General features: G+C 39.6%; 1 protein-coding gene across 6 annotated transcripts in view; it reads left to right on the forward strand.

Annotated features, from left to right (window-relative positions):
- Positions 1-23416, forward strand: part of PLD1 (phospholipase D1) — a 192122-nt gene that overhangs the window by 78783 nt on the left and 89923 nt on the right. For 5 of the 6 annotated variants that reach the window (XM_044920134.1, XM_021702667.2, XM_021702664.2 and 2 more), the window contains 5 exons: positions 736-794; positions 2677-2769; positions 11290-11442; positions 12509-12658; positions 13351-13434. In XM_044920134.1, the coding sequence (XP_044776069.1) occupies positions 736-794; positions 2677-2769; positions 11290-11442; positions 12509-12658; positions 13351-13434 (539 nt within the window). The remainder of the gene's footprint in view (positions 1-735; positions 795-2676; positions 2770-11289; positions 11443-12508; positions 12659-13350; positions 13435-23416) is intronic. The other variant, XM_021702666.2, reaches the window with a different exon arrangement.

Below are 23416 nucleotides of genomic sequence, written 5' to 3' on the forward strand. Positions count from 1 at the left end.
GGGTCAAAGGGAGAAGGAGAGAGAGAATCTCGAGCAGACTCCCCACTGAGCATGAGCCTGATTCGGGGCTCGATCTCACAACCCTGAGATCATAACCTGAGGCGAAATCAAAGAGTCGGACAGTGAACCGACTGAGCTACCCAGGCGCCCCTTATTGTATTTCATTTGTATGAAAATATTCTGGTATTCCTGATATTCAAAGATCTCCCCAAACTCCCTTCAACCCACTCTACCGTTTAATTTTACATTACTCTCTTCATCTTACTCGCTGTAGCCCAACTGTACATCCAATGACCTTTTTACACCTTCCCTGTCCTCTCTCCCCCTTCATCTTCCATTTCCACATGGCAACTCTAGTCTACCTCCCAGACCCTGGCGCCAACATCACTGCCGTCACACAACACTATTTGTGCGTACACTATGCCACACAGTCCTCCCTCCCCAACAACAGAAACACAGACGAATTTTGGGAGTAAAATCTCTCTTTGCGACTTTCTTGAGCATTCATTCTCTACATTTGAGAGCGCACATCACTTTCTTGGTTGTGTCTTAATTATGTATACACTTCTAATCTGTTCTTTCAGGGCAATGCCATTGTTTTGATCTGTGTAGTCCCCCAGATTGTGTTGACACATAGTGGTATCTAATGCCTGTTTTTTTTTTTTTTTTTCTTTCAAATGTCTAAATTTATCTCTTTCTGCGTTTCTAAAGTATGGATTTTTGGCCTCTTTTCAGACAGAGTTCCTTGGCATAAGCCAGCTGTCTTTCATCCATGATTTGGGACCAAAGGGCATGTAAGTTCCAGTGTTGCATGTTAAAGAGAAGTGTGAAAGTTGATAAGCATCACCATTTGATTTACCGGCATGCCATGGTGACAGAGCTTACCTGACTTTACTACCTGTTCCTTTTATTCCCGACAGAGTCAGAGCCACTTGGGGAATCTCTTTCCAAAGCTCTTGCTCTATTGAACAAGGGTAGCAACTGCCCCACCCTCTTTCTTTATGTGCTTACAGCACAGATTTCCTCTGGCCCAACATTAGGAATGTTTAATACAGGTAGCAAATATGGTATGGGGGAGAAAGCATTAGAAATAAATATACTGTGTTGTATATTTGAAAGTCACTAAGAGAACCGCTCTTAACAGTTCTCATCACCAGAAAAAATTTATAACTACGTATGGTGATGGATGTTCACTAGACTTACTGGGGTGACCATTTTGCAATATATACAGATATCAAATTAATGTGTTGTACACCTGAAACTAGTATATGTTGTATGTCAATTATATCTCAATTTAAAAAATCAAATATACCAGATCCCTTCTTTAAATAACTTATAAAAGCTGTTAATCATTCATTTTCACGATTAAAAATAATACTGTGTAAAATTTGTGTTAGGTAACAAGTTGAAATTTACTTAATGATTATTTTCCTTCCTAATGTGAGAGCTTAATGTTATCAAGAGCTTAGCTTCTTTAAAGGGCCATATGCACCCCAATGTTCATAGCAGCAATGTCCACAATAGCCAAACTGTGGAAAGAGCCGAGATGCCCTTCAACAGATGAATGGATAAAGGAGATGTGGTCCATATATAAATGGAATATTACTCAGCCATCAGAAAGGATGAATACCCAACTTTTACATCAACATGGATGGGACTGGAGGAGATTAAGTGAAATAAGTCAAGCAGAGAAAGTCAATTATCATATGGTTTCACTTATTTGTGGAACATAAGGAATAGCATGGAGGACATTAGGAGAAGGAAGGGAAAAATGAAGGGAGGGAAACCGGAGGGAGAGATGAACCATGAGAGACTATGGACTCTGAGAAACAAACAGGGTTTTAGAGGGGAGGGGGGAGGGGGGATTGGTTAGCCCGGTGATGGGTATTAAGGAGGGCACGTACTGTATGGAGCACTGGGTGTTATAAGCAAACAATGGATCATGGATCACCACATCAAAAACTAATGATGTATTGTATGGTGACTAACATAACATAATAAAATTAAAAACTACAAAAAAAAAAAGAGCTTAGCTTCTTTAGACCTAAGAGCATTGTTAGTAGTGGTTTTAATTTTTTTCTTTTGTTAAGCCATTAGTATTATAGCCTTTCTTGTCCTATCTTTCAAAATCAAGATATTTCTCTTTCCAAAGCTCTAATAGCTGTGCTCTGTTCCTTTGGTATGGCTTGGTCCTAGTTTACTAGGTAAAAGGATGAGGAGTATTTGGGAACCTGTGGGCTCAGGTTTTCTGGTGATGAGAACTGTTAAGAGCGGTTCTCTTAGCGACTTTCAAATATTTAAACAGGGAACCAGTGGTCTCAACAGCAGCTGAACCGTCCCTGTGCAGGCCTTTGGCAATTGTGGGGTCTTTTTCAGCTTGTCACAATGACTGGAGGGCACAGTCAGCATATGGAGCCAGAAGCCAGACCGCTTAAGGTCCTGCAGTGTGTGCAAGAGAATTTTGCTGCCTCCAATCTGACCAGGTGCTGTTAGAGTTCAGCTGCTAGAGTATCCAGCCTAGTGAATGTCACATTGAGCTATCTGAGGGTGAAGAAGGAAGGAGAGGAAAGTGACATGAGAATGAAGCAGTTTATTTAGTCCCAAGTCATGAGGCTATATCAGTGAAGTGCGAGTTGGAAATTTGAAGATGCTGGGTTAACTTGATTTCTCTTTCAGAGAAGGTATGATAATGAAAAGATCTGGGGGACACAGAATACCAGGCCTGAATTGCTGTGGTCAGGGAAGAGCCTGCTACCGCTGGTCAAAAAGGTAGGTCTTAGCAGCTTTGTGTGTTTGTTTTAATAAACTGGATATTTGGGGAATTTTCACACTAGTTTTCAATTATAAATCAGTTATATATCCTTTGAAAGTCATGGCAGAGCAAACTTTAAATTATTTTCAGTTCCAGGTTTCAGCATCCATGTCAACATTCTAACTCAAACCTGGGCTTGTAGGCAGAGTGTGCAAATTTTATTATATACATAAAAACCCAGTGGGCAATAGAACTCAAACATTGGTCAGCCAAAGAACATACAAATGGCCAATAAGTACAAGTAGATATCTCAACAGCACTATATAAGGGGAATACAACTCAAAACCATAGTGGGGTCCAACTTCACACCCACTAGGATGGCCATCATGAAAAAGATACGCAATAACAAGTGTTGTTGACAAGGATGTAGAGAAAATGGAACACTCCTACATTGCTGGTAGAAATAGAAAATGGTGCAGCCACTCTAGAAAACAGTGCAGTAGTTCCTCAAACATAGGAAGTGGGATTACCAGGGCACATGGTAACTCTAGGTATTTACACAAAAGAATTGAAAAAAATGTGTCTGTATCAAAACTTGTAGAAGAACCTTCATAGCAGGATTATTCAGAATAGCCAAAAGGTGTGAGCCATCCAGATGTCCATCACCTGATGAATGAGTAAATAAAATGTGGTATATCTGTACCACAGTGGAATATTATTTGGCCATAAAAAAGAATGAAGATTAATGGATATGTGGTTTTTTTCCGGTTTGATGAAGATATATGGTTGTATAACTTTTTGAATATATTACAAACCACTGAACTATATACTTTTAAAGAATGACTTTTACAGCATGTGAATAAAATATTTAGAAATTTTTAATGAAAAAAAAAAGAATGAAGTGCTAATTCATTCTATATCCTGAATGAATCTCAAAAATATGCTAAGTGAAAAAAAGCCAGACACAAAAGGCCACATATTATGATTCCATTCATATGAAATGTCCAGAATAGACAAATCTATAGAGACAGAGTAGATGAGTGGTCTCCGGGGGCTGGGAGGAAAGGAGAATGGGAAGTGACTGCTAATGGATATGGGGTTTCTTTTGGGTGGTGACAATATTCTGAATTAGATATTAGTGGTGATGGTACACAACTTTACAAATATACTAAAAAACCACTGAACTGTATACTTAAAAAATAAACTTAAAAAAAAGAAAAATCGGCCAGACTTCAGTGATGATAATTTTAGACTTACATTTGTGAGGATGTATATTGTGCTGTGTGATACAGACAGAGAACTTTAATTCCTATCATGTGTCCTACGCAACCAAAGACTCCTATGGATCAGTATTCTCATCTGATTCTTATTTGTGTCCTCAAAGCACTTATCACAGCGTTTTGAATGTAAGAGACAATAGTTGTTTGTTAATAATAATACTTCACTGGGATTTTGGAAAAAATACTAAGAAGTATGTATTTCCCCAACCTTGAAAAAGTTATATGAGCTCATGTGTACATATGAGACTGAGCTAAGTGTATATTAAAAATATATAAACTCTGAACTAAGATTTACCTTTAAACATATTTAAGGTACACTACCAGCTAAAAACACCATTAAGTCACGCTCTTATTTTCTCAAAGATTTTGAAAGGATGGAAGAAATTACAGGGAAAAGATGAAGAGATTAGAGAAAATTGAAAATTTCTGTGTTCAGGTAAAACCGTTTTACTGAAATAAAAAAAGGAAGTAGTATACTAGAAAATATGTGCTTTCAAATAAACTTCTGTAACTTACATAAGCACACAGTAGGGCCCTGGTGCAGATTCCTCCTGAGCACCACCCCCCGCATCGGCTTTAGCTAAGGTAGCTAGCTGCTGGGGGCCAGTTACAAGGTTTCAAAAGGCAAACACTTGCAAGTCTTTGACTGCAGACACTCTGGGCAATTAGGGTCCGCCTGCGTGCGTGCAGAGCAGACTGGAAGTGTTCACAGCCCCCAGGAGCAGTCCTTAGCCAAGAGCTGGCAGGCATCCTGCCCTGGCAGCCCTCTGGTGGGGTGATTCTGCCAGAAGCTCTGCACCGTCTCCAGAGTCCCCTGGCCAGGTGTGCAGCCCCACTGCCCACAATAAAGGACATGAAAACACAACACATCCTCGCTGGCTCCTTTCCTCCTCCTCCTCCTTCCCTGCCAGGGCTCCTAATAACTCCCTAATATGCCCCTTTATGAACGACTTTTACTTACCTCCTTGTCTCAGAGTAGACTTGTGGGCCAACCGACCTGAGCCATCGACTCAAGAAATGGAAGCCTTGGTCTGGTCCATGCAGTCATTTATTGAGTGCCTAATGTTTGCCAGGTTGTGTGCTAGCTCCTGTAAAAACCAAAGTCCCTGCCCTCGAGCTTTACTAGAGGAGAAAGGAAGACAGTGACGAAGCTGACAAGCAGTGTGAACGGTGTCCGCGCAGCTGTGACTGGAAGGCAGTGGGATGGTGAGGGACTTGAGGAACCGGGGCGGGGGTGGGGGGGTGACTTTAGCTCCCCGTGTCAGGAAACTGCTGTTGGAGTTAAAACCTCCATGAGAAGGGGCAGCCAGAAAAGATGGGGGCCAGACTTGGTTATATAAAATAACCTAGCTCCCTCGCATCTTAAACTTGGGATTAAATCAGGCTTCAACCAGGACAATCTAAAGAGATATGATCCTCCCTGGAATGAAATGTGTCATCATTTTAAATTGTGTAAATCTTTCCACGAAGATTGAAGCTTTGGTTCCCCATTAATAAGTATTTCTTGAGTTACGTTTGTGGGTGATAAAGTATCAGTACCAAATAAAATGAGAAGATACAGCTGACAAAATTAGTTTAGAAATTTTCTCATGGTAGAACCTATTAGTATCTAAATAGGAGTCACTTTTAAGGATGACACATTTATAACTCTTTTTAATTTTTGTACCCATATAAAGCATTCTGGTCACTTTCTCATTTATGCTACATTGACAAATCAAGGTAAAGCAAATGGGGCAATTAAACTTTAAATCAAGTCTCATGATAACCTTGTCTCAGGGACAAGTAAAAGGAAAAAAAAAAAAAAGACACAGCAAACATTTCTTCCCACAATTTAAAACATCTGCTTAAACAGCCGAGCAACTTCTCTGCATCAGGTGGTGGACTAGATAAGTCTCTTATCTCAAATAATGTCTGAGGGGAAGGAGATACATAAATTTTAAGAAATAAATGTAGCATTTATTTTGCTGAACTTTGAGCTATACCAGGAATTCTACAGACAGTGAACAAGCAGACAGATAATTCCACTGAAGTGTCATGAGGAAGCGAAACACGCTGGAACGGTGGGGTGGGGTGGGGCCAGCTTTTTAAGATTGAGTAGCCTGGGAAGGCCTCCCTGGGGAGGAGTGTCTCAGCAGAGAGATAATAAACAGGAAAGGACCGTCCCTGGGAGGATCTGGAAGAAATCATTTCTAGGTAGAGGAATAGCACAGGTAGGAGCCCAGAGAACAACCTGGGCAAATCTGAGGAACAGCCAGACCTTGGGGGTGGGAGAGAACAGGAGGAGGTGAGGCTGAGAAGACCGGCTCCGGTGGTGTGTTTGCATTTTAGTAATGGCAAGGAGTGGCCCCGGCAGGAGGCATCTTGTTCGAGTGGACTATGATCTCACCTACTTGAGAACAAGAGTGTTTGTAAAACTGCCTAGTTATTGGTGTGAGGCGTAGTGCTGAGCAATGTATGTGAATCATCTCTGTTATTTCGCACAAACACGGATGAGCTGGGCATCACTGTTGCCCTCATTTTATGGATGGAATCCTCAGGCTCAGTTACCCAAGTTCACACAGTTGGGCGGGTGGCTGAGCTGGAATCGGAGCCCAGGGAGGATGACTGGTAGTTAGGCGTTTACTCCCTGTGCAGCTAGTGCTGACTTCCAGAAGACGGGTTGACCAATTCCTTTCTTGATGCATATCCTCTCCTTAAAGAAAAAAAAAATCTGCTGACAAAAGAGAGAAACGAAAAAGATCGGAAGAGTTTTAATGAATGGCCTAATTAAGAAGAGCTTTATATAAGGCTGGGAGTCAATTTACTCTGATATCTAATGACTATTGAAAAGAATTCATGACCAAAACAAAAATTATTATCTTTGGCATTCAGCTTTCAAAATCCAGCTACCATCCAGCTTGGGTGGCTCGGTCAGTTAAGCGTCCAACGCTTACCTCAGCTCAGGTCTTGATCTCAGGGTCATGAGTTCAAGCCCCGTGTTGGACAACACTCTGGGCATGGAATCTCTTTAAAAAAAAAAAAAAAATCTAGCTGTTACTACTAAACTCTTCTGTATTTCCAGGCTGCCCCATCTTGGAGGGGCAAGGAAGGAATGCACGTAGGAGACCACATGAATGGCACCCCCAGTGCTGACCAGTGCTCACCCCAGAGTACACCCAGCCATCCCCTTGCCATTGCTGAACAAGGCTGTTGATAGCCTATACAGAGCCTCTGTGCCAATTAGAGAAATGTACCCATTTCTGCAGGATGACACAGCCAACATCACAGCCCCCTACACCAGATGTCCTGGGGTAGGGCCTATCTGCACAATGGTAACTTGTGGCCTGTCCCTAAGGCCATGTTTTGCCGTCTTTGTCCTGGTGGTTGTGCCACCAGCCTCTGCTCTCAGAAACATTTCTGAGATTTGTTCTGTAATGCCAGTCCTGGGAGCTGGTACACCTGGATAGGGGTCGCCCCACCATCATCCTGCACCGGGGTCCCCGGTGTGGCGCTCTGGTGAGAGCTGGCTCTGCTGCCATTGGGGTGTGCTTGACGTCGAGGCACACGTTCACAAGTCTGCTGTGTTTGACTTTCTTCTCAGATTGGCAAGCCCGACAGCTGTGGTTTTCACAGCCTCTGGCTCCTTCCCAGCCAGCAGGATAGCATGGCAGCGCTCTGGGCCTGCGCCATGCCTCGTGCCCACTGACTTGTCCCGCAGGTGCAGCCAGGGAAGGGACTGCGGCTAAAGAGGGAACTTGAGCAGATATGTGATCCGTCCCGCACTCTTTTATCCTGACCTGAGGTTTATCGTGATAGGCAGCTTCTTGTCTGCACTCATAACTCAGGCCCTCTGAACCGCTCAGTCCTCGTTTATATCATGGCTTGGGCATTTACACTGAGCAGTGTTAGGAGAATTCTTACAAAATGCAGAATTCCTGCATTTGCTGACAATTACTGACAGTGTTATCCATTATACTACTCAGTTGCCCGCTGTTAGGTCCCAAATGAGAAACTTCCTTTGGAATTTAATTTTTTGGGGGGATACCTTTTTATTTCTGTAATTTATTCACTGGGTAAGAAAAACCAGGAAGCTCAGACGCGTGATGGCAGGCCATCGCCATAATTATGTTAACGTTGTGGTTTGGTATTTGCTTTCTGTGACCTTAATGTTTTTCCTTTTGTTAACCATGTCACATGTAGGTCCTTCACTGTTAAGTTATCCTAAATCCATCCCATCCCCTTTTATTGGGAAGAAGCCAGCCTATATGTTAAGAAACAAATGAGTGAAATGAAACTAGGCGGAAACCAACATAGATTTGTGTGTGTTAAATCCCAAACTCTAAAGCCACTAAATCGTAATGTGGTTAGCAATTTCATTAACAATTTATTATAGATTTTTTTTTAGATGCTGACTTCCCATGTCACATTTACAATATTACTTATGTTCAGGTGTTCTGGCCTTTCCTGTTCTATAATGTGCTTTATTTTGTCTGATATTTGATACAGTATGCCCACTGTTATTTTATTGTTATGGACTGACTTATTTGATTACTACACAACCGTAAGTAAATGTGATCATATGGTGTTACAGACAGCATGACACAGTTGCCATTTGCATTCATTTTAAATCAATCCCATATGGCCTTGCTCTTCTCACTGTCCTCCACATCCTTACTCAAATGTCATCTGAGCATGGGCATCACCCATGAACTTGTTAGCAATGCAAAATCTCAGGCCCTGCCCCAGACCTACTGAATCAGAATCTGCATTTTATTTTTATTATTTTATTTTATTACTATTATTTTTCATTGAAGTATAGTTGGCATATAATACTATATTCGTTTCAGGTGTACAACATTGTAATTCAACATTCATATACGTCATCAAATGCTCACTATGATGCATATAGTTACCATCTGTCACCATGCAGAGTTATTAAAATATCATTGACTATATTCCGTGTTCTGGACTTTGCATCCGTCTGACTTATTTATTTTACAACTGGAAGTTTGTACCTCTTAATCTCTTTCACCTGTTTGCCCGTCCTTCCACCCATCCCTGCTCTGGTACCCAATAATTTGTTGCCTGTATTTATGAGTCTAGTTCTGTTTTGCTTTGTTTCGTTGGTTGGTTTTTGTTTTTAGATTCCACATATAAGTGAAAGCATATGGCATTTTGCCTTTTCCTGTTTGACTTCTATCACTTAGCATCATACCCTCTCTAGGTCCATCCATGTTGTTGCAAATGGCAAGATCTTTTTTTAATGGCTAATATTCCACCACATTTTCTTTATCCATTCATCAATAAGTTACTTCCATATCTCAGCTATTGTAAATAATGTTGCAATAAATGTAGGGGTGCATACATCTTTTTGAGTTAATGTTTTTGTTTTCTTCAGGTAAATATTCCAAAAGGGGAAATGCTGGATCATTTGGTATTTCTATTTTTATTTTTTGGAGGAACTTCCATACTGTTGTCCATAGTGGCTGTACCAATTTACATTCCCACCAACAGGGCAGCAGGGTTCCCTTTTCTCCGCATCCTCACCAAAGCTTATTATTTCTTGTCCTTTGATACTGCACCGACTCTGCATTTTAACAGGGTACCCATGTGAGGCATATTCACAGTAAAGTATAAGAAGAGTTGTTCTGTATTATTGTAATAGCTTGCTCACCTGCCACATTACAGTATCCCTCTTTATCCTTCATACCTTTCTTTCTAGAACACAGTTACAATGATATTCTCATCCTCTTCCTTGCCCAGGCATGAGGATTCTCTTATTTAATAAGGATCCTGGTGTTTTTGTTAAAAACACAGATTGTCAGCCCTTTTTAATGGATCTGTGGTGGGGCCTGGGAAACTATTATTTTTTAACAAGCATCTCAAGAGCTTTTGATGGCAAAGCAAGTTTAGGAAACCCTGGTTCCATGCTATGAAATCAGCCTCCTGAGCATAGCCTTTAGACCCTCCTCAGTGTGGCCTTTGCCCATTTTCCCCACGCAATACTCATTTGCCCATTTTTCCTTACTATATTCCCTGAGACTCTGGCCTCACCAGACTTTCTCCCAACACATGCAGCATTTCCACACCTCCATGCCTTTGCCTGCTCTTCCCTCCTTGTGGGATGTACGCCTTGGCCACCCTGCTTTGGGTTTTATTTGATTGATAGGATCCTTTCTGGCCTTGTTCAGATGCCACCTCTTTGGGACGGTGCCTCTACCTCTTTCTCTTAGTCAGAACTAAGGATTCCCCCCTCCTTATACCCATTACCTTTACAGTTTCTAGTATCTTCTTTATGCCCCGCTAGTCTAATAAGCAACTTGGAGAACATGTCTCATTTACCTCTGTGCTGTTTCTTTTTTTTAAAAAAAAGATTTTATTTATTTGACACAGAGAGAGAGAGCACAAGCAGGGGGAGTGGCAGGCAGAGGCAGAGGGAGAAGCAGGCTCCCCACAGAGCAGGGGGAGCCCGATGCGGGACTCGATCCCAGGATCATGACCTGAGCTGAAGGCAGTCGCTTAACCAACTGAGCCACCCAGGTGCCCCTTCTGTGCTGTTCCTACCTGTTGAATACATACATGCTTCTGAGAGATCATGTCCTATTGAACATCATTTATTAATAATCCTTAAAACCACAAGTAATTTGAATTGAAAAACAGAATATGTGGAGTATTAGATGCTTACTGTTTTTTTTTTAAGATTTTATTTATTTATTTGACAGAGAGATAGAGCACAAGCAGGGGGAGTGGGAGAGGGAGAAGCAGGCTTCCCGCGGAGCAGAGAGCCCGATGTGGGGCTCGATCCCAGGACCCCAGGATCATGACCTCAGCCAAAGGCAGACGCTTAATGACTGAGCCACCCAGGCACCCTACTGGGTTGTTTTAAAGGAGGATTTTTACCTCCCGAGAAACTTATTTGCCTCTTTTATGACGGTTTATTTTAGCAAACCTTTTTCCAACAGCCGAGGCTCCTGCTATACATCCTGCAAGCGCTACGTGTCCATATCGGGGATGTTCTTTCAGGCTATGCCATCAGTGTGTGAAAAACTAATGAAATACTTTAAATTGCTTGGTGCCAGTTCTTCTTAGAAAAACATAATAGACTTCTTATTAGTTTTTGGTTATTGTTGTTGTATAGCGATTTTTAAAAAACAAATCCCCTGTGTAAAAAATAAAATATCTGCAGCCTGCTAGAGTGTTTACTGAACTTGTCATAACTTGTTCTTTTTGTTTCAATAATCCAATGCAACTCTAAAAATATTTATTACCTTCTTACAGGTGGTTGATAGTGAAAGATTCATTTTTACTATATATGAAACCAGACAGTGGTGCCATTGCCTTTGTCCTGCTAGTAGATAAAGAATTCAAAATTAAGGTGGGGAAGAAGGAGACAGAGACAAAATATGGGCTCCGAATTGATAATCTTTCAAGGTAGAAATTTCAAGTATTTTTAAAAGATTTCTCTCAAAAACAAAGTTTTTCTCCCAACCTTGAGTGAAGAAGGAAGTAAAATAACTTAAATGTTAGAAAATTGTTATTTAGAACTCCTTTTCAATCAAAAATAATGAAACTACTTTTCTTTCTATGTATTTTTAAGTATAGAATATCCAATGTGCAACAGTCAGAATAAATAATCTTATGTGTTGATTTATGCTTGTCTTAACAAAATGTATGCCTATTACAAAATTACTCAGTAATACCAATTTACCAAACAGATAAATTAAGGAGTGATAGTTTCATATTTTTAAAAAATAAAATTTTGCTTTATAAATTGATATCCTTTAATTAACAGGAACACATAAACAGTGATTTGATATACAAAAATTCTGTTTACACACAGGTTTTAAGAAAGAAATCTTGAAAGGATACTCAAGTGCACATTTACTATAGATTTTATTAGTGAGTGTGTGTGTGTTAATAAATGTTTCTTTCTGGAAGATGGTAGTTATGTAATATGTGTGTATTTTTTCTCTGTATATACACTGGTTCTACAAAGTTCAGCCTCATGTATACAAATATATTATAAATTTTTTCCTTTTCACACATTGACTAATATATATATTATAAATATATATATATTTATACACACACACGCACACACCCTGTCTAATACACATTGGCATGTGTTGTGTGTATGTATTTGTATAAAAAGATGCTGAACTTCTTGATCTTCTCTGACAGTAGGAGGTTTAAGATGATCTCCCTCACAGCCTAGTATAGTTCTAGTCATAGTAAGTAACTTTATGCATGTTAGCATGAATGAATGAGTAAATAACCTGAAAATTTATTTTTGCTATATTGAATATAGTTTTAAATCCTGCCCAGAATGTTCAGAAGTCTGCTTTTTTGATATAAATAAGATGCTCTTTGCTTAAAATTTTCAACCTATGTTTACTGCAATACCAAAACAAAATGGCGCATGTTTAATTGTTAAATATTTTTAAAGAGCCTGAACACAGAGTGATCATTCTTTTCCACACTTTGCTTTTCTTTGAAGGACACTTATTTTAAAATGCAACAGCTATAGGCATGCTCGGTGGTGGGGAGGGGCTATAGAAGAATTCATCCAGAAACACGGCACCAACTTTCTCAAAGACCATCGATTTGGATCATATGCTGCTATCCAAGAGAATACTTTAGCTAAATGGTAAGATCGTTTTACTCTAAGACTATTTTTTATAGTCATAGTATCTAATATTATCGCAGGACTAAGTTCATCTGGAATCAATTTTCAAAGCTGTGGAGACATATTCTGCATTATACTTGACAAGGGCCTTTCTTTATAGGACTACCTGAGCATAGATTAGTTTTCCAATTTTTGTATTCAAGATTTTCACAGTGAGGATTCAATAGCTAGCTTTAGATCTTGAAGTTTGATTTTAAAAGCTAACTTTTCCATTTTTTAAGGATGCAAATGGAATGTTTATTTAAGTTATCAGCTATAATTTAAGAATGAGAATTTACTTGCTAGGTATTTCTTTTAAATAAAATGCTTTGCATGTTTTCCTACCCACGGATTGGAAACTGGTCTGTTTTCAGTCTCAGACAAACAATGGTGTGAGTTCAACAGGATGAGAGAATTCATCTGACTCATGTGATGATGAGACCAGTTTGTTGTTCTCTCAGGGAATCTGGTCGCTTACTTCTGTCTCCTTACTATACTTCCTGCATAGCAGACGGAAGATGGGGATTTTCAATCCTTGGTCTTCAGTTATACAAAATAAACTGGTGGCTTTGTAGAGACTCAGGCAGTGGCTTTTATCTTTTTTGCCATAAGATATGTTTCCTTTCTTTCTTTTCATAAAAAAAAATAAATGAAACAAAAAACTTGTCTTCCAGGTACGTTAATGCCAAAGGGTATTTTGAAGATGTGGCAAATGCTATGGAGGAGGCGGAAGAAGAGATTTTTATCACAGACTGGTGGTTAGTATTTATCCATGGGGAATTTGTTTGGAGGTCTCTGCAATTAGACATGTAAAACAGTGTTGTGCTGTTCCAGAATCGTACATTATGAAAATCAGCAGTACCGTAGATGGTTTGGCCAAAGTCTCAACCAATTAACTCTAATAGCCTCAGTGAAAAGTCTTTTCAAAAAACTTGAACTCCAAATATCCTTAAGATATTTAGCTTAAACAATTTTGGTTTTGTCTTTCTTTCTTCCTTTCTTCCTCCCCCCTCCCTCTCCCTTTCTTTCTTTCTTTCTTTCTTTCTTTCTTTCTTTCTTTCTTTCTTCTTTTCTTTTCTTTTCTTTTCTTTTTTTTCTTTTCTTTCTTTCTTAGATGTTATTTATTTATTTGTCAGAGGGAGAGAGCGCACAAGCAGGGGGAGCTGCAGGCAGAGGGAGAAACAGGCTCCCCGCTGACCAAGGAGCCAATGTGGGGCTCAATCCCAGGACCCTGGGATCATGACCTGAGCTGAAGGCAGACACTTAACCAACTGAGCCACCTAGGCATCCCTGTTTTTGTCTTTCCATTTGGAAATAGACACCCAAATATTCATCTTAGTAAAGATTATTTTGCAATGCAAATACAGTTTTAGAAGTGATAGAAAATAATCTTCCTTGGGTGTCTTCTTCATTTGGTATTGTAGTCCCCAGGTCTAGTGAATATACTTCTGAATTGTCCCTTTGAAGCTCGAATAGTTCCGTTTGTCTGTTACAGAATGACTAGGCCTGGTCAACTTTTTTGGAAATATATCAGATTTCAACTTTTTGACCCCCTTTACAAATATCCATGAGAGTTACAATGCTTATCAGAGCCACTGGAAATCTCATACTCAGACTCATTTAGCTCTTGGTAAATTGTACTCTTGGAGTTGGTGTAGGCTTTAAAGTTTGACTTTAGTTCCAATTACCATCTGCCTGGACAGTTAAAACCAATTGCAGATGCCAAAATTGACTAGAGTGGAAATGAACATGTCTAAAATGTGTTTTCCTTCTAAGAATTTAGTTGCTGAAATGCTCCTTATTTTTCCCTTTTTGTTTCCTTTCAAATACTATCTTACATATAAACTTTGACAATATCATCATAATTTATTTCCTCCTAATTCTATATTTTGGGGAGAGGGGAGAGTAATTAGGAATATGAACTCATCCTCTTCTACTTTTTGCCTCAGTAATATGGAAGTCTATAATTCTAGAGCATGCTTTCCCAACCTTGGCACTATTGACATTTTGAGCCAGATAATTCTTTTTTTTTTTTTTTTTTTGAGATTTTATATAGTTATTTGAGAGAGAGAGAGCAAGAGAGAGAGCGCACAGATAGGGAGAGGGAGAAGCAGACTCCCCGCTGAGCGGGGAGCCTGATAGAGGGCTCGATCCCAGGACCTGATCATGACCTGAGCTGAAGGCAGATGCTTAACCGACTGAGCTGCCCAAGTGCCCCTGAGCCAGGTAACTCTTTGTTATGGGAGGTTGTTCTGTGCATTGTGGGATGTTTAGCACCATCAGCATGTCTGGCTTTCACCTACTAGATGCCAGTAGCAAACTCCTGGTTGCGATAGTGTCTTCAGACATTGCCAAATGTCCCCTGGAGGGTAGAGTTCTCTTGGTTGAGAATCATTGATCTAGGGTCGATAGACAAAGTGTGTGATGGTCAGCATGTCTGTGAGCCTGTTTATTCTCATGTGTGTGGAGGAGCTAAATCTTGGCCTTTATTGTCACATTTTGTCTCTTCACTCAGTTACCAGGAATAAAAATAAGTTTCATACTTAGGAGCTGTTTCTTTGGTTGAATACTTTATAAACACTTACGAGAATAAATTAAAGCTTAATTTAGTACTATATTCCTTTAGATAATATTTCTGAAAGTTTGATGAAGACATGAAAAAGACTGAAGATAGTATTTCCATTGAGCCCATATTTTCATGTTTTATTCAAGAAAATAATATCTCTTTTGAAGGTTCTGAACACTAAAATACAGGCTCCCATTTAAACATCTAAAGAGATGGAACCCTGACTATTTTCTGCTGTTGGAAAGAAAATAAACCAGGTTATTTCTTTTCTGTGACTGTCTAGGGTAACATCTTATTACCGCACTCCCTTTGAAATAAAGCCTTCATTGTAACTTCCATCATAACAGATGAAGAAAATTCTTGCCATGCAAGTATATTGCAAAAGAGAGCATTCAGAAACTTAACCAATACTGGTATGTCTAGTATTGGTATACTGAGAGAGTGAAAAGCATAGTTGGAAGATGCACTTGTCCTTTAGAAGCTTCTAATCTAATTCAAGAGATATCATATGCTTAAGTGTAAACTTAAAAACTGTACTGATAAGTTTATAAGATAATTAGTATGCAAACAGAGGTGGATGTAGTGAAATGAGAAACAACCTGGAACCTTCTAGTTCGTTCATTCATTTAACCACCCATTCATTCAACTTGTTAACTTAGTCATTCCAGAGCTATTTAGTGAGCACCCACCCTGTGACAGGTGCTGAACTAGGCCATGTGTATATGAAGATGATTGAGAAGCAGACCCTCCTCTAGAACAAGAGAGAGTCAGGAAGTCATATGGAAAACCACAGATTGGGGAAAAGTGAGTGGTGAGGGGATTAAGACAGCAGAAGGCTGTAAAGAAGGAGGAGCCCTGAGGCGGGGCAATGCCTGAGCCTACAGGAGCTGTGGAGCCTTCACGGAAGAGAAGGCTGGCCTGGGGCTTGGTGATGGAGTTGACCAGAGGAAGACAGGTGAATGTTTTCAGCCGAGGGATAGCCAGGACCAAGGCATAGAAGTGTGAGAGTGCGCAGCAACTTGGGAGGAGGGTGGAGGCTGTTGATAGCTGAAGCATAGCATCCTTGGGGATGGTGGGTGGAGATGGCACCGAAGAGATGGGTCAGGGGGAAATTGTGAAGGGCAGTGGGGGAGCTGCTAAAGAGTTTGAACTTAGTGCTGTGGACACTGAGAACCACTGACAATTTTTAAGCATGGGGATTTCAGTCAGATTTGTTTTCTAAAAGGGATCATTCTGGTAATAGTGTAGAAGAGGAACTAAACAATGGCTGTAGAGCCCACTTGGCAAGCTATTGGTGTAGTCTAGGAGAGAAATGGTGAGGGTCTTTGCTCAGACCACCTTAGGGACCTAGCTATTACAGACGGGGTGAGTGGTTTCTAAGGCACAAAGTAACATTGACAATAACAGCTACTATTTGTTAAATTCTTACAAGTACCAGAGGCTATGTTATAGTTGTGAAAAGTGAGACCCATGAGGTAGGTAAGGAAACTGCCCACAGTCAGGCACTTGGCAGGTACCGGTGCTGGCTGGGACCCAGGTGTGTCTGCTCTAGAGTCCCTGTATCACGGAGCTGCCTCTCAGAGAGGGCCTGCTGCACTATATGGTGTCTGAAGTTCCTTTATTTATTTTTAAAGATTCTATTTATTTGACAGGGTGAGTGAGTGAGAGAGAGAGAGAGAGTGCACAAGTGGGGGGAGGGTCAGAGACAAGCAGCCTTCCCCACTGAGTGCAGAGCCCAACATGGGGCTTGATCCCAGGACCCTGGGATCATGACCTGAGCCGAAGGCAGACACTAAACCGACTGAGCCACCCAGGTGCCCCTGCAGTTCCTTTTAGATCTGAAATTTTTTAAGAACAGATTGAACTGGGGCGCCTGGGTGGCTCAGTCGTTAAGCATCTGCCTTCGGCTCAGGTCATGGTCCCAGGGTCCTGGGATCGAGCCCCGCATCGGGCTCCCTGCTCGGCCGGAAGCCTGCTTCTCCCTCTCCCACTCCCCCTGCTTGTGTTCCCTCTCTCGCTGTATCTCTCTCTGTCAAATAAATAAAATCTTTAAAAAAAAGAGGTGGCTTCGAGCTCCCTTGCCAAATTGCTAATTACTCTTAGGGCAGATCCAGAGACTGTGGCTTAGCTCAGATTTCCTCTTGATGGTGGTGGCTCTCATTACCACTGGGCAGCAGGGATGTGTGCAGCAAGCGTGTTGAGTGTTCGCCATAGTTGGTTCTTTATCCTACCCAGGGGTAGGGGTGCAAGTGGGGTCTGCCACCGCCTCTGTGATGAGCCTGTGCGTTAACCGTGTCAGAAATAGACAGGATTAGTAAAACCTAAGAATTTTAAAAAAGAGATTTTTCATTTTTTAAAAAATTTTTAATTTTAATTCCAGTATAGTTAACAGTGTGTTATATTAGTTTCAGGTATACACTGTCGTCATTCAGCAGTTCTATGCATCACTCAGTGCTCATCATGATAAGCGTACTCTTGAATCCCTAACACCTGTTTACCCATTCCCCTACTCACCTCCCCTCTGGTAACCATCAGTTAGTTTGTTCTCTGTAGTTAGGAGTCTGTTTCTTGGGAGGCTCCTGGGGGGCTCAGTCGGTTGAGCAACTGACTCTTGATTTCGGCTCAGGTCATGATCTCAGGGTGATGGGATCAAGCCCTGTGTCAGGCTCCCTGCTCAGGGGGAGTCTGTTTGAGATTCTGCCCCTCCCCACTGCTTGTTTCCTCGTTCTCTCTCTCTTTCTCTCAAATAAATAAATAAATCTTAAAAAAAAAAAAAAAAGCCGGGGTGGACCCTTGTGTGGCTCAGTCAGTGAAGCATCGACTCTTGATTTCAGCTCAGGTTATGATCTCAGGATTGTGAGATCGACCCCCTGAGTCAGGCTCTGCACTGGGCATGGAGCCTGCTTAAGATTCTTTCTCTCTTCCTCTCTCTCTGCCCTACCCCCACCCTCTCCCTCTCTTAAAAAAAAAAAGTTCCCTTTCTTTCTAAAAAAACCAAAAAACAAAGAGTCTGTTTCTTGGTTTGTCTCTCTTTTTTTTTTCTCTTGCTCATCTGTTTTGTTTTTCAGATTCAACATATGGGTGTGATCATATGTTAGTTGGCTTTCTCTAACTGACTTATTTCACTTAGCATTACATTCTCTAGCTCCATCCATGTTGTTGCAAATGGCAAGATTTCATTCTTTTTTATGGCTAAATAATATACACACAAACAAACACCACTTCTTCTTTATCCATTTATCTATCAATGGACACTTGGGCTGCTTCCATAATTTATCTATTGTAAATAATGCTGTTATAAACGTAGGGGTGCATGTATTCCTTTGGATTAGTATTTTTGTATTCTTTGGGTAGTACCCAGTAGTGCGATTACTAGATTGTAGGGTAGTTCTATTTTTAACTTTTTGAGAAACTTCCATACTGTTTCCCACAGTAGCTATACCAATTTGCATGCCCACCAACAGGTTTCTGTTTCTCCACATCCTTGCCAACACTTGTTATCTCTTGTGTTTTTGATTTTAGCCATTCTGACCATTGTGAGGTAATATCTCATTATAGTTTTGATTTGCATTTCCCTGATGATAAATGATGTTGAGCATCTTTTCATGTGTCTGTTGGTCATTTGTATTTCTTTGGAGAAATGTCTGTTCATGTCTTCTGCCCATTTTTTAATTGGATTAATTAAATTCAATTTAATTAAATTGCTCAAATACTGTTTTTCTTATAAACTTTCTACAGGATGCTTTTTAAAAAAATTCTTCATTGTCTCTTGACTGTGTTATGGAATTTCAGGGAAATAGTTCTGTGTATTTTTATAGCTTAATTTGTACTAAAGGGAGGGCAGGTGGCCACATGCAGATCATGTGGGATTTTAACATGCCATTTAGTGAGTTTTCTGATGTTGACCATCCCTTTGATGCTGAAGGTAATGGATCTGTTGAAAGAAGTGATTGTAGATTTGGATTACTGCTCTCTACATCTAACAGTTTTTCTGTGTTATCTTCCCAAATAATGTGAAATCTCGTGACTCTAGGATTAAATACCAAAATATTCCTTTGAACCTTAGAAAAAGTCTGGTTTTACTGGCAGATTTTTCCTTAATTCTGTCTCGTTATATTCATTATTTACATTAATAGCCAACTCTAATAAATTCTCGATCTTAATAGGTACATGTAATTAGAACAACTGTTACACCTACTGCATCTGTTTCTGGAATGAGTCCTGGATTAGATGCATCAGTCTGAAATACAAACATATGCCTTCCTGCAGGGCCTCAGTGGGAAGCAAAATGGGCTCCCACTCCCAGAATGGACTCAGAAACTTTAACTGCAGCTCCACCTGCTGGTGTGGATTAAGACCAGTTGCCTTTTAGTTATAAGCCCCAATAGTTTATTTTTGTTTTTATTTCCCTTGCCTCAGGAGACCCATCTAGAAAAATGTTGCTAGGGCCAATGTTAAAGAAATTACTGCCTGTGTTCTCTTCTAGGATTTTTATGGTTTCGGGTCTCACAATCAGTTCTTTAATCCATTTTGAGTTTATTTTGGTATAAGAAAGTGGTCCAGTTTCATTCTTTTGCATGCAGCTGTCCAGTTTTCCCAACACCATTTGTTGAAGAGACTGTCTTTTTCCCATTGCATATTCTTTTCTGCTTTGTGAAATATTAATTGAGCATAAAATTGTGGGTTTATTTCTGGGTCGTCTTCTACTCTGTTCTTTTGATCTATGTGTCTATTTCTGTGCCAGTACCATACTGTTTTGATTACTATAGCTTTATGACTTGAAGTTGGGAATTGTGATAACCTCTAGTTTTATTTTCCTTTTTTGGTGTTGCTTTGGCTATTGGGGTCTTCTGTGGTTCCATACAAATTTTAGGATTGTTTGCTCTAGCTCTGTGGAAAATGCTGATGGTATTTTGATACAATTACATTAAATATTTGGGTAGTACAGACTTTTTTTTAAAAATTTTTTTATTCTTATGTTAATCCCCATACATTACATCATTAGTTTTAGATGTAGTGTTCCACTATTCATTGTTTGTGCATAACACCCAGTGCTCCATGCAGAATGTGCCCTCCTCAATACCCATCACCAGGCTAACCCATCCTCCCACCCCCCTCCCCTCTAGAACCCTCAGTTTGTTTTTCAGAGTCCATCATCTCTCATGGGTAGTACAGACTTTTTAACAATATTTGTTCTTCCAATCCATGAGCATGGTATGTATTTCCATTTCTTTGCGTCGTCTTGAATTTCTTTTATCAATGTTTTATAGTTTTCGGAGTACAAGTCTTTCACCTCTTTAAGTTTATTCCTAGGTATTTTATTATTTTTGGTGCAATTGTAAATGGAATTGTTTTCTTAATTTATCTTTCTACTGCTTTATTATTAGTGTATAGAAATGCACCAGATTTCTATACATTGATTTTGTATCCTGTGACTTTACTGAATTCATTTATTCATTCTAGTAGTTTTTTAATGGAGTCTTTAGGGTTTTCTATATATATAGTATCTTGTCATCAGCAAGTAGTGAATGTTTTACATCTTCCTTACTGATTTGTATGCCTTTTATTTCATTTTCTTGTCTGATTGCTGTGGCTAGGAGTTCCAGTATATATTGAATAAAAGTAGTGAGAGTAGACATCTTTATGTTGTTCCTGATCTTAGAGGAAAAGCTCTCAGTTTTTTGCCATTGAGTGTGATGTTAGCTGTGGATTTTTCATAGATGGCCTTTATTATGTTGAGGTGTGTTCCATCTAAACCTACTTTGTTGACGGTTTTTATCATGAATGGATGCTGAATCTTGTCAGATGCTTTCCTGCATCTATTGAGATGATCATATGGTTTTTATCCTTTCTCTTGTTAATGTGTTATATAATTATGATTGATTGCAAATATTGAACCACCCTTGCATCCTTGGAATAAGTCCCACTTGATTATGGTCAATGATTTTTTGTAATATATTGTTAGCTTTGGTTTGTTAATATTTTGTTGAGGATTTTTGCATCCTCAGGGATCCCCTCAGGCAGGGATATTGGCTTGTAGTTCTCTTTTTTAGTGGTGTCTTTTGTCTGGTTTTGGTATCAGGGTAATGCTGGCCTCATAGAATATATTTGGAAGCTTTCCTTCCTCTTCTATTTTTGGGAATAGTTTGAAGAGAATAGGTATTAACTCTTTTTTAAATGTTTGGTAAAATTTACCTGTGAATCCTTCTGGTCCTAGACATTCATTTCTTAGTAGTTTTTTGATTACCAATTCAAACTGGTGCTCTAGTATTGGGATTGATCCCTTTATTGTTATGTAATGCCCTTCTTTGTTTCTTATTATAGTCTTTGTTTTAACATCTATTTTGTCTAATATAAGGATTGCTACCCTGGCTTTTTTTTTTTTTTTCCACTTCCGTTTGCATGGTGAATGTTTTTTCATCCCTTGGCAGTGGTCTAATTCTTAGTTCAGTTCTCAAACTTTAGTATAATGTTTAGGATGTAATTCATGCAAGGGCAGCTTGGGAGTGAGCTAGAAGTTCATAAACAACTTTATAGGGTTGCTTTCCTGAGCTCTGCTTTCTCCGTGATCTCTCCACTACTTTTGGGTTTCCTGTAATTTTTTTTTTTTTTCAGTCCTCTATTTAGAAAGGTGGGGCTTTATTTTCCCTGCTCTGCTATGTGCTTTCTGTAATGATACTTGTGTCCAGAGCCAAGCAATGGATATTTACATTGTCCTCTTGGAACCACAGCTCTTCTAGTTGGAGAGGAAAGTTCCAATCCTTCAGTGTTTCTGGTGCCTGTGAGCCCCTTGCTGCCACCCCATCACTACCAGAAGATCCCATTCTTTCTCCTCAAGCCCAAAGCAGAGGACTTCTACCTGAGTTCTCTCTACGTGTGCCAATGCCCGTTGCTCAGTTCTCCCTTCAGGCTGATGAATCAGATGGGAAAAAAATGGTAAAGTCCCCATTTGTTAGATGGTACATCAAACTCTGTTCTTCCTGAATTCATGAACACCGTATATCTCTCCATTTATTTAAATCTTACTTAATTTTTTTCAGCAACGTTTTGTACTTTCTACACACAGTAGTCCCCCTTTATGTGTGGTTTTGCTTTCTGCAATGTCAGTTAGCCGAGGTCAACCACAGTCTGGAAGCAGATGATCCTCCTTCTGACCTGTTGTCAGAGGGTGAGTAGTAGTCTGCCTAAAGCTGCATCACAATGCCTACAGCATTCACCTCCCTTTATCTTATCATGTAGGCATTTTCTCATCTCCCATCATTACAAGAAGAAGGGTGACTACAGTACAATAAGATATTTTGGGAGATAGAGACCACATTCACATAAAATAAATTACAGTTTTATTTATAATTTTATTTTATTTTTTATTAGTTTTATTACAATCATTATTATAACTGCTCTATTTTATTAGTATTGTTGTTAATCTCCTACTGTCCCTAATTTGTAAATTAAACTTCATTGGAATGTGTGTATGGGAGAAAATATAGGATATATAGGATAGGCATACAAGGTTTGGTTCTATCTGCAGTTTCAGGAATCCATGGGGGTCTTGGAACACATGCCCCACGAATAGGGAGGTGCGAACTCTACAGGTCTTGCCTACCTTTTGTTATTTGTCATCAAGTAATTCATAGTTTTTAATGTTACTATAAATGGTATTTTTTAAAATTTATGTTCCCGTTTTTCACTGCTGGTGTATAGAAATACAATTGATTTTTTATATTGATCTTACCTACTGCAACTTTGCTTAGTTCACTTATTAGCGCTAGTAGCTTTATTGTAGATGCCTTAGAGTTTTCTCCATAGACGATTGTGTGATGTGTGAATAATGACAGTTTTACTTTTCCCTTCCTAATTTGTATACCTTCTATTTTATGTTATTGCCTTATTGCTTTGGCTGGGGCCATCAGCAAAGTGCTGAACAGCAGTGATGAGAATGGATGTCTATGCCTTGTTCTCAGTTTGGGAGAAATCAGCATTCAGTTCATTGTATTATGCTTTAGTTAGATTTCTTATAGGTGCCTTTTATTATTTTGAGGAAATTAGTTTCTGCCTATATCTATAATTTGAGAGTTTTTGTTATGAATGGTATTGAATTTTGTCAAACCTTTTTCTGCATTTATTGAATTGATCATTTTTTTCTGTTAATGTGGTGAATTGTATTGATGATTTTC

Source organism: Neomonachus schauinslandi, chromosome 1 (assembly GCF_002201575.2).
Source record: "Neomonachus schauinslandi chromosome 1, ASM220157v2, whole genome shotgun sequence".
NCBI classification, from domain to species: Eukaryota; Metazoa; Chordata; class Mammalia; order Carnivora; family Phocidae; genus Neomonachus; species Neomonachus schauinslandi.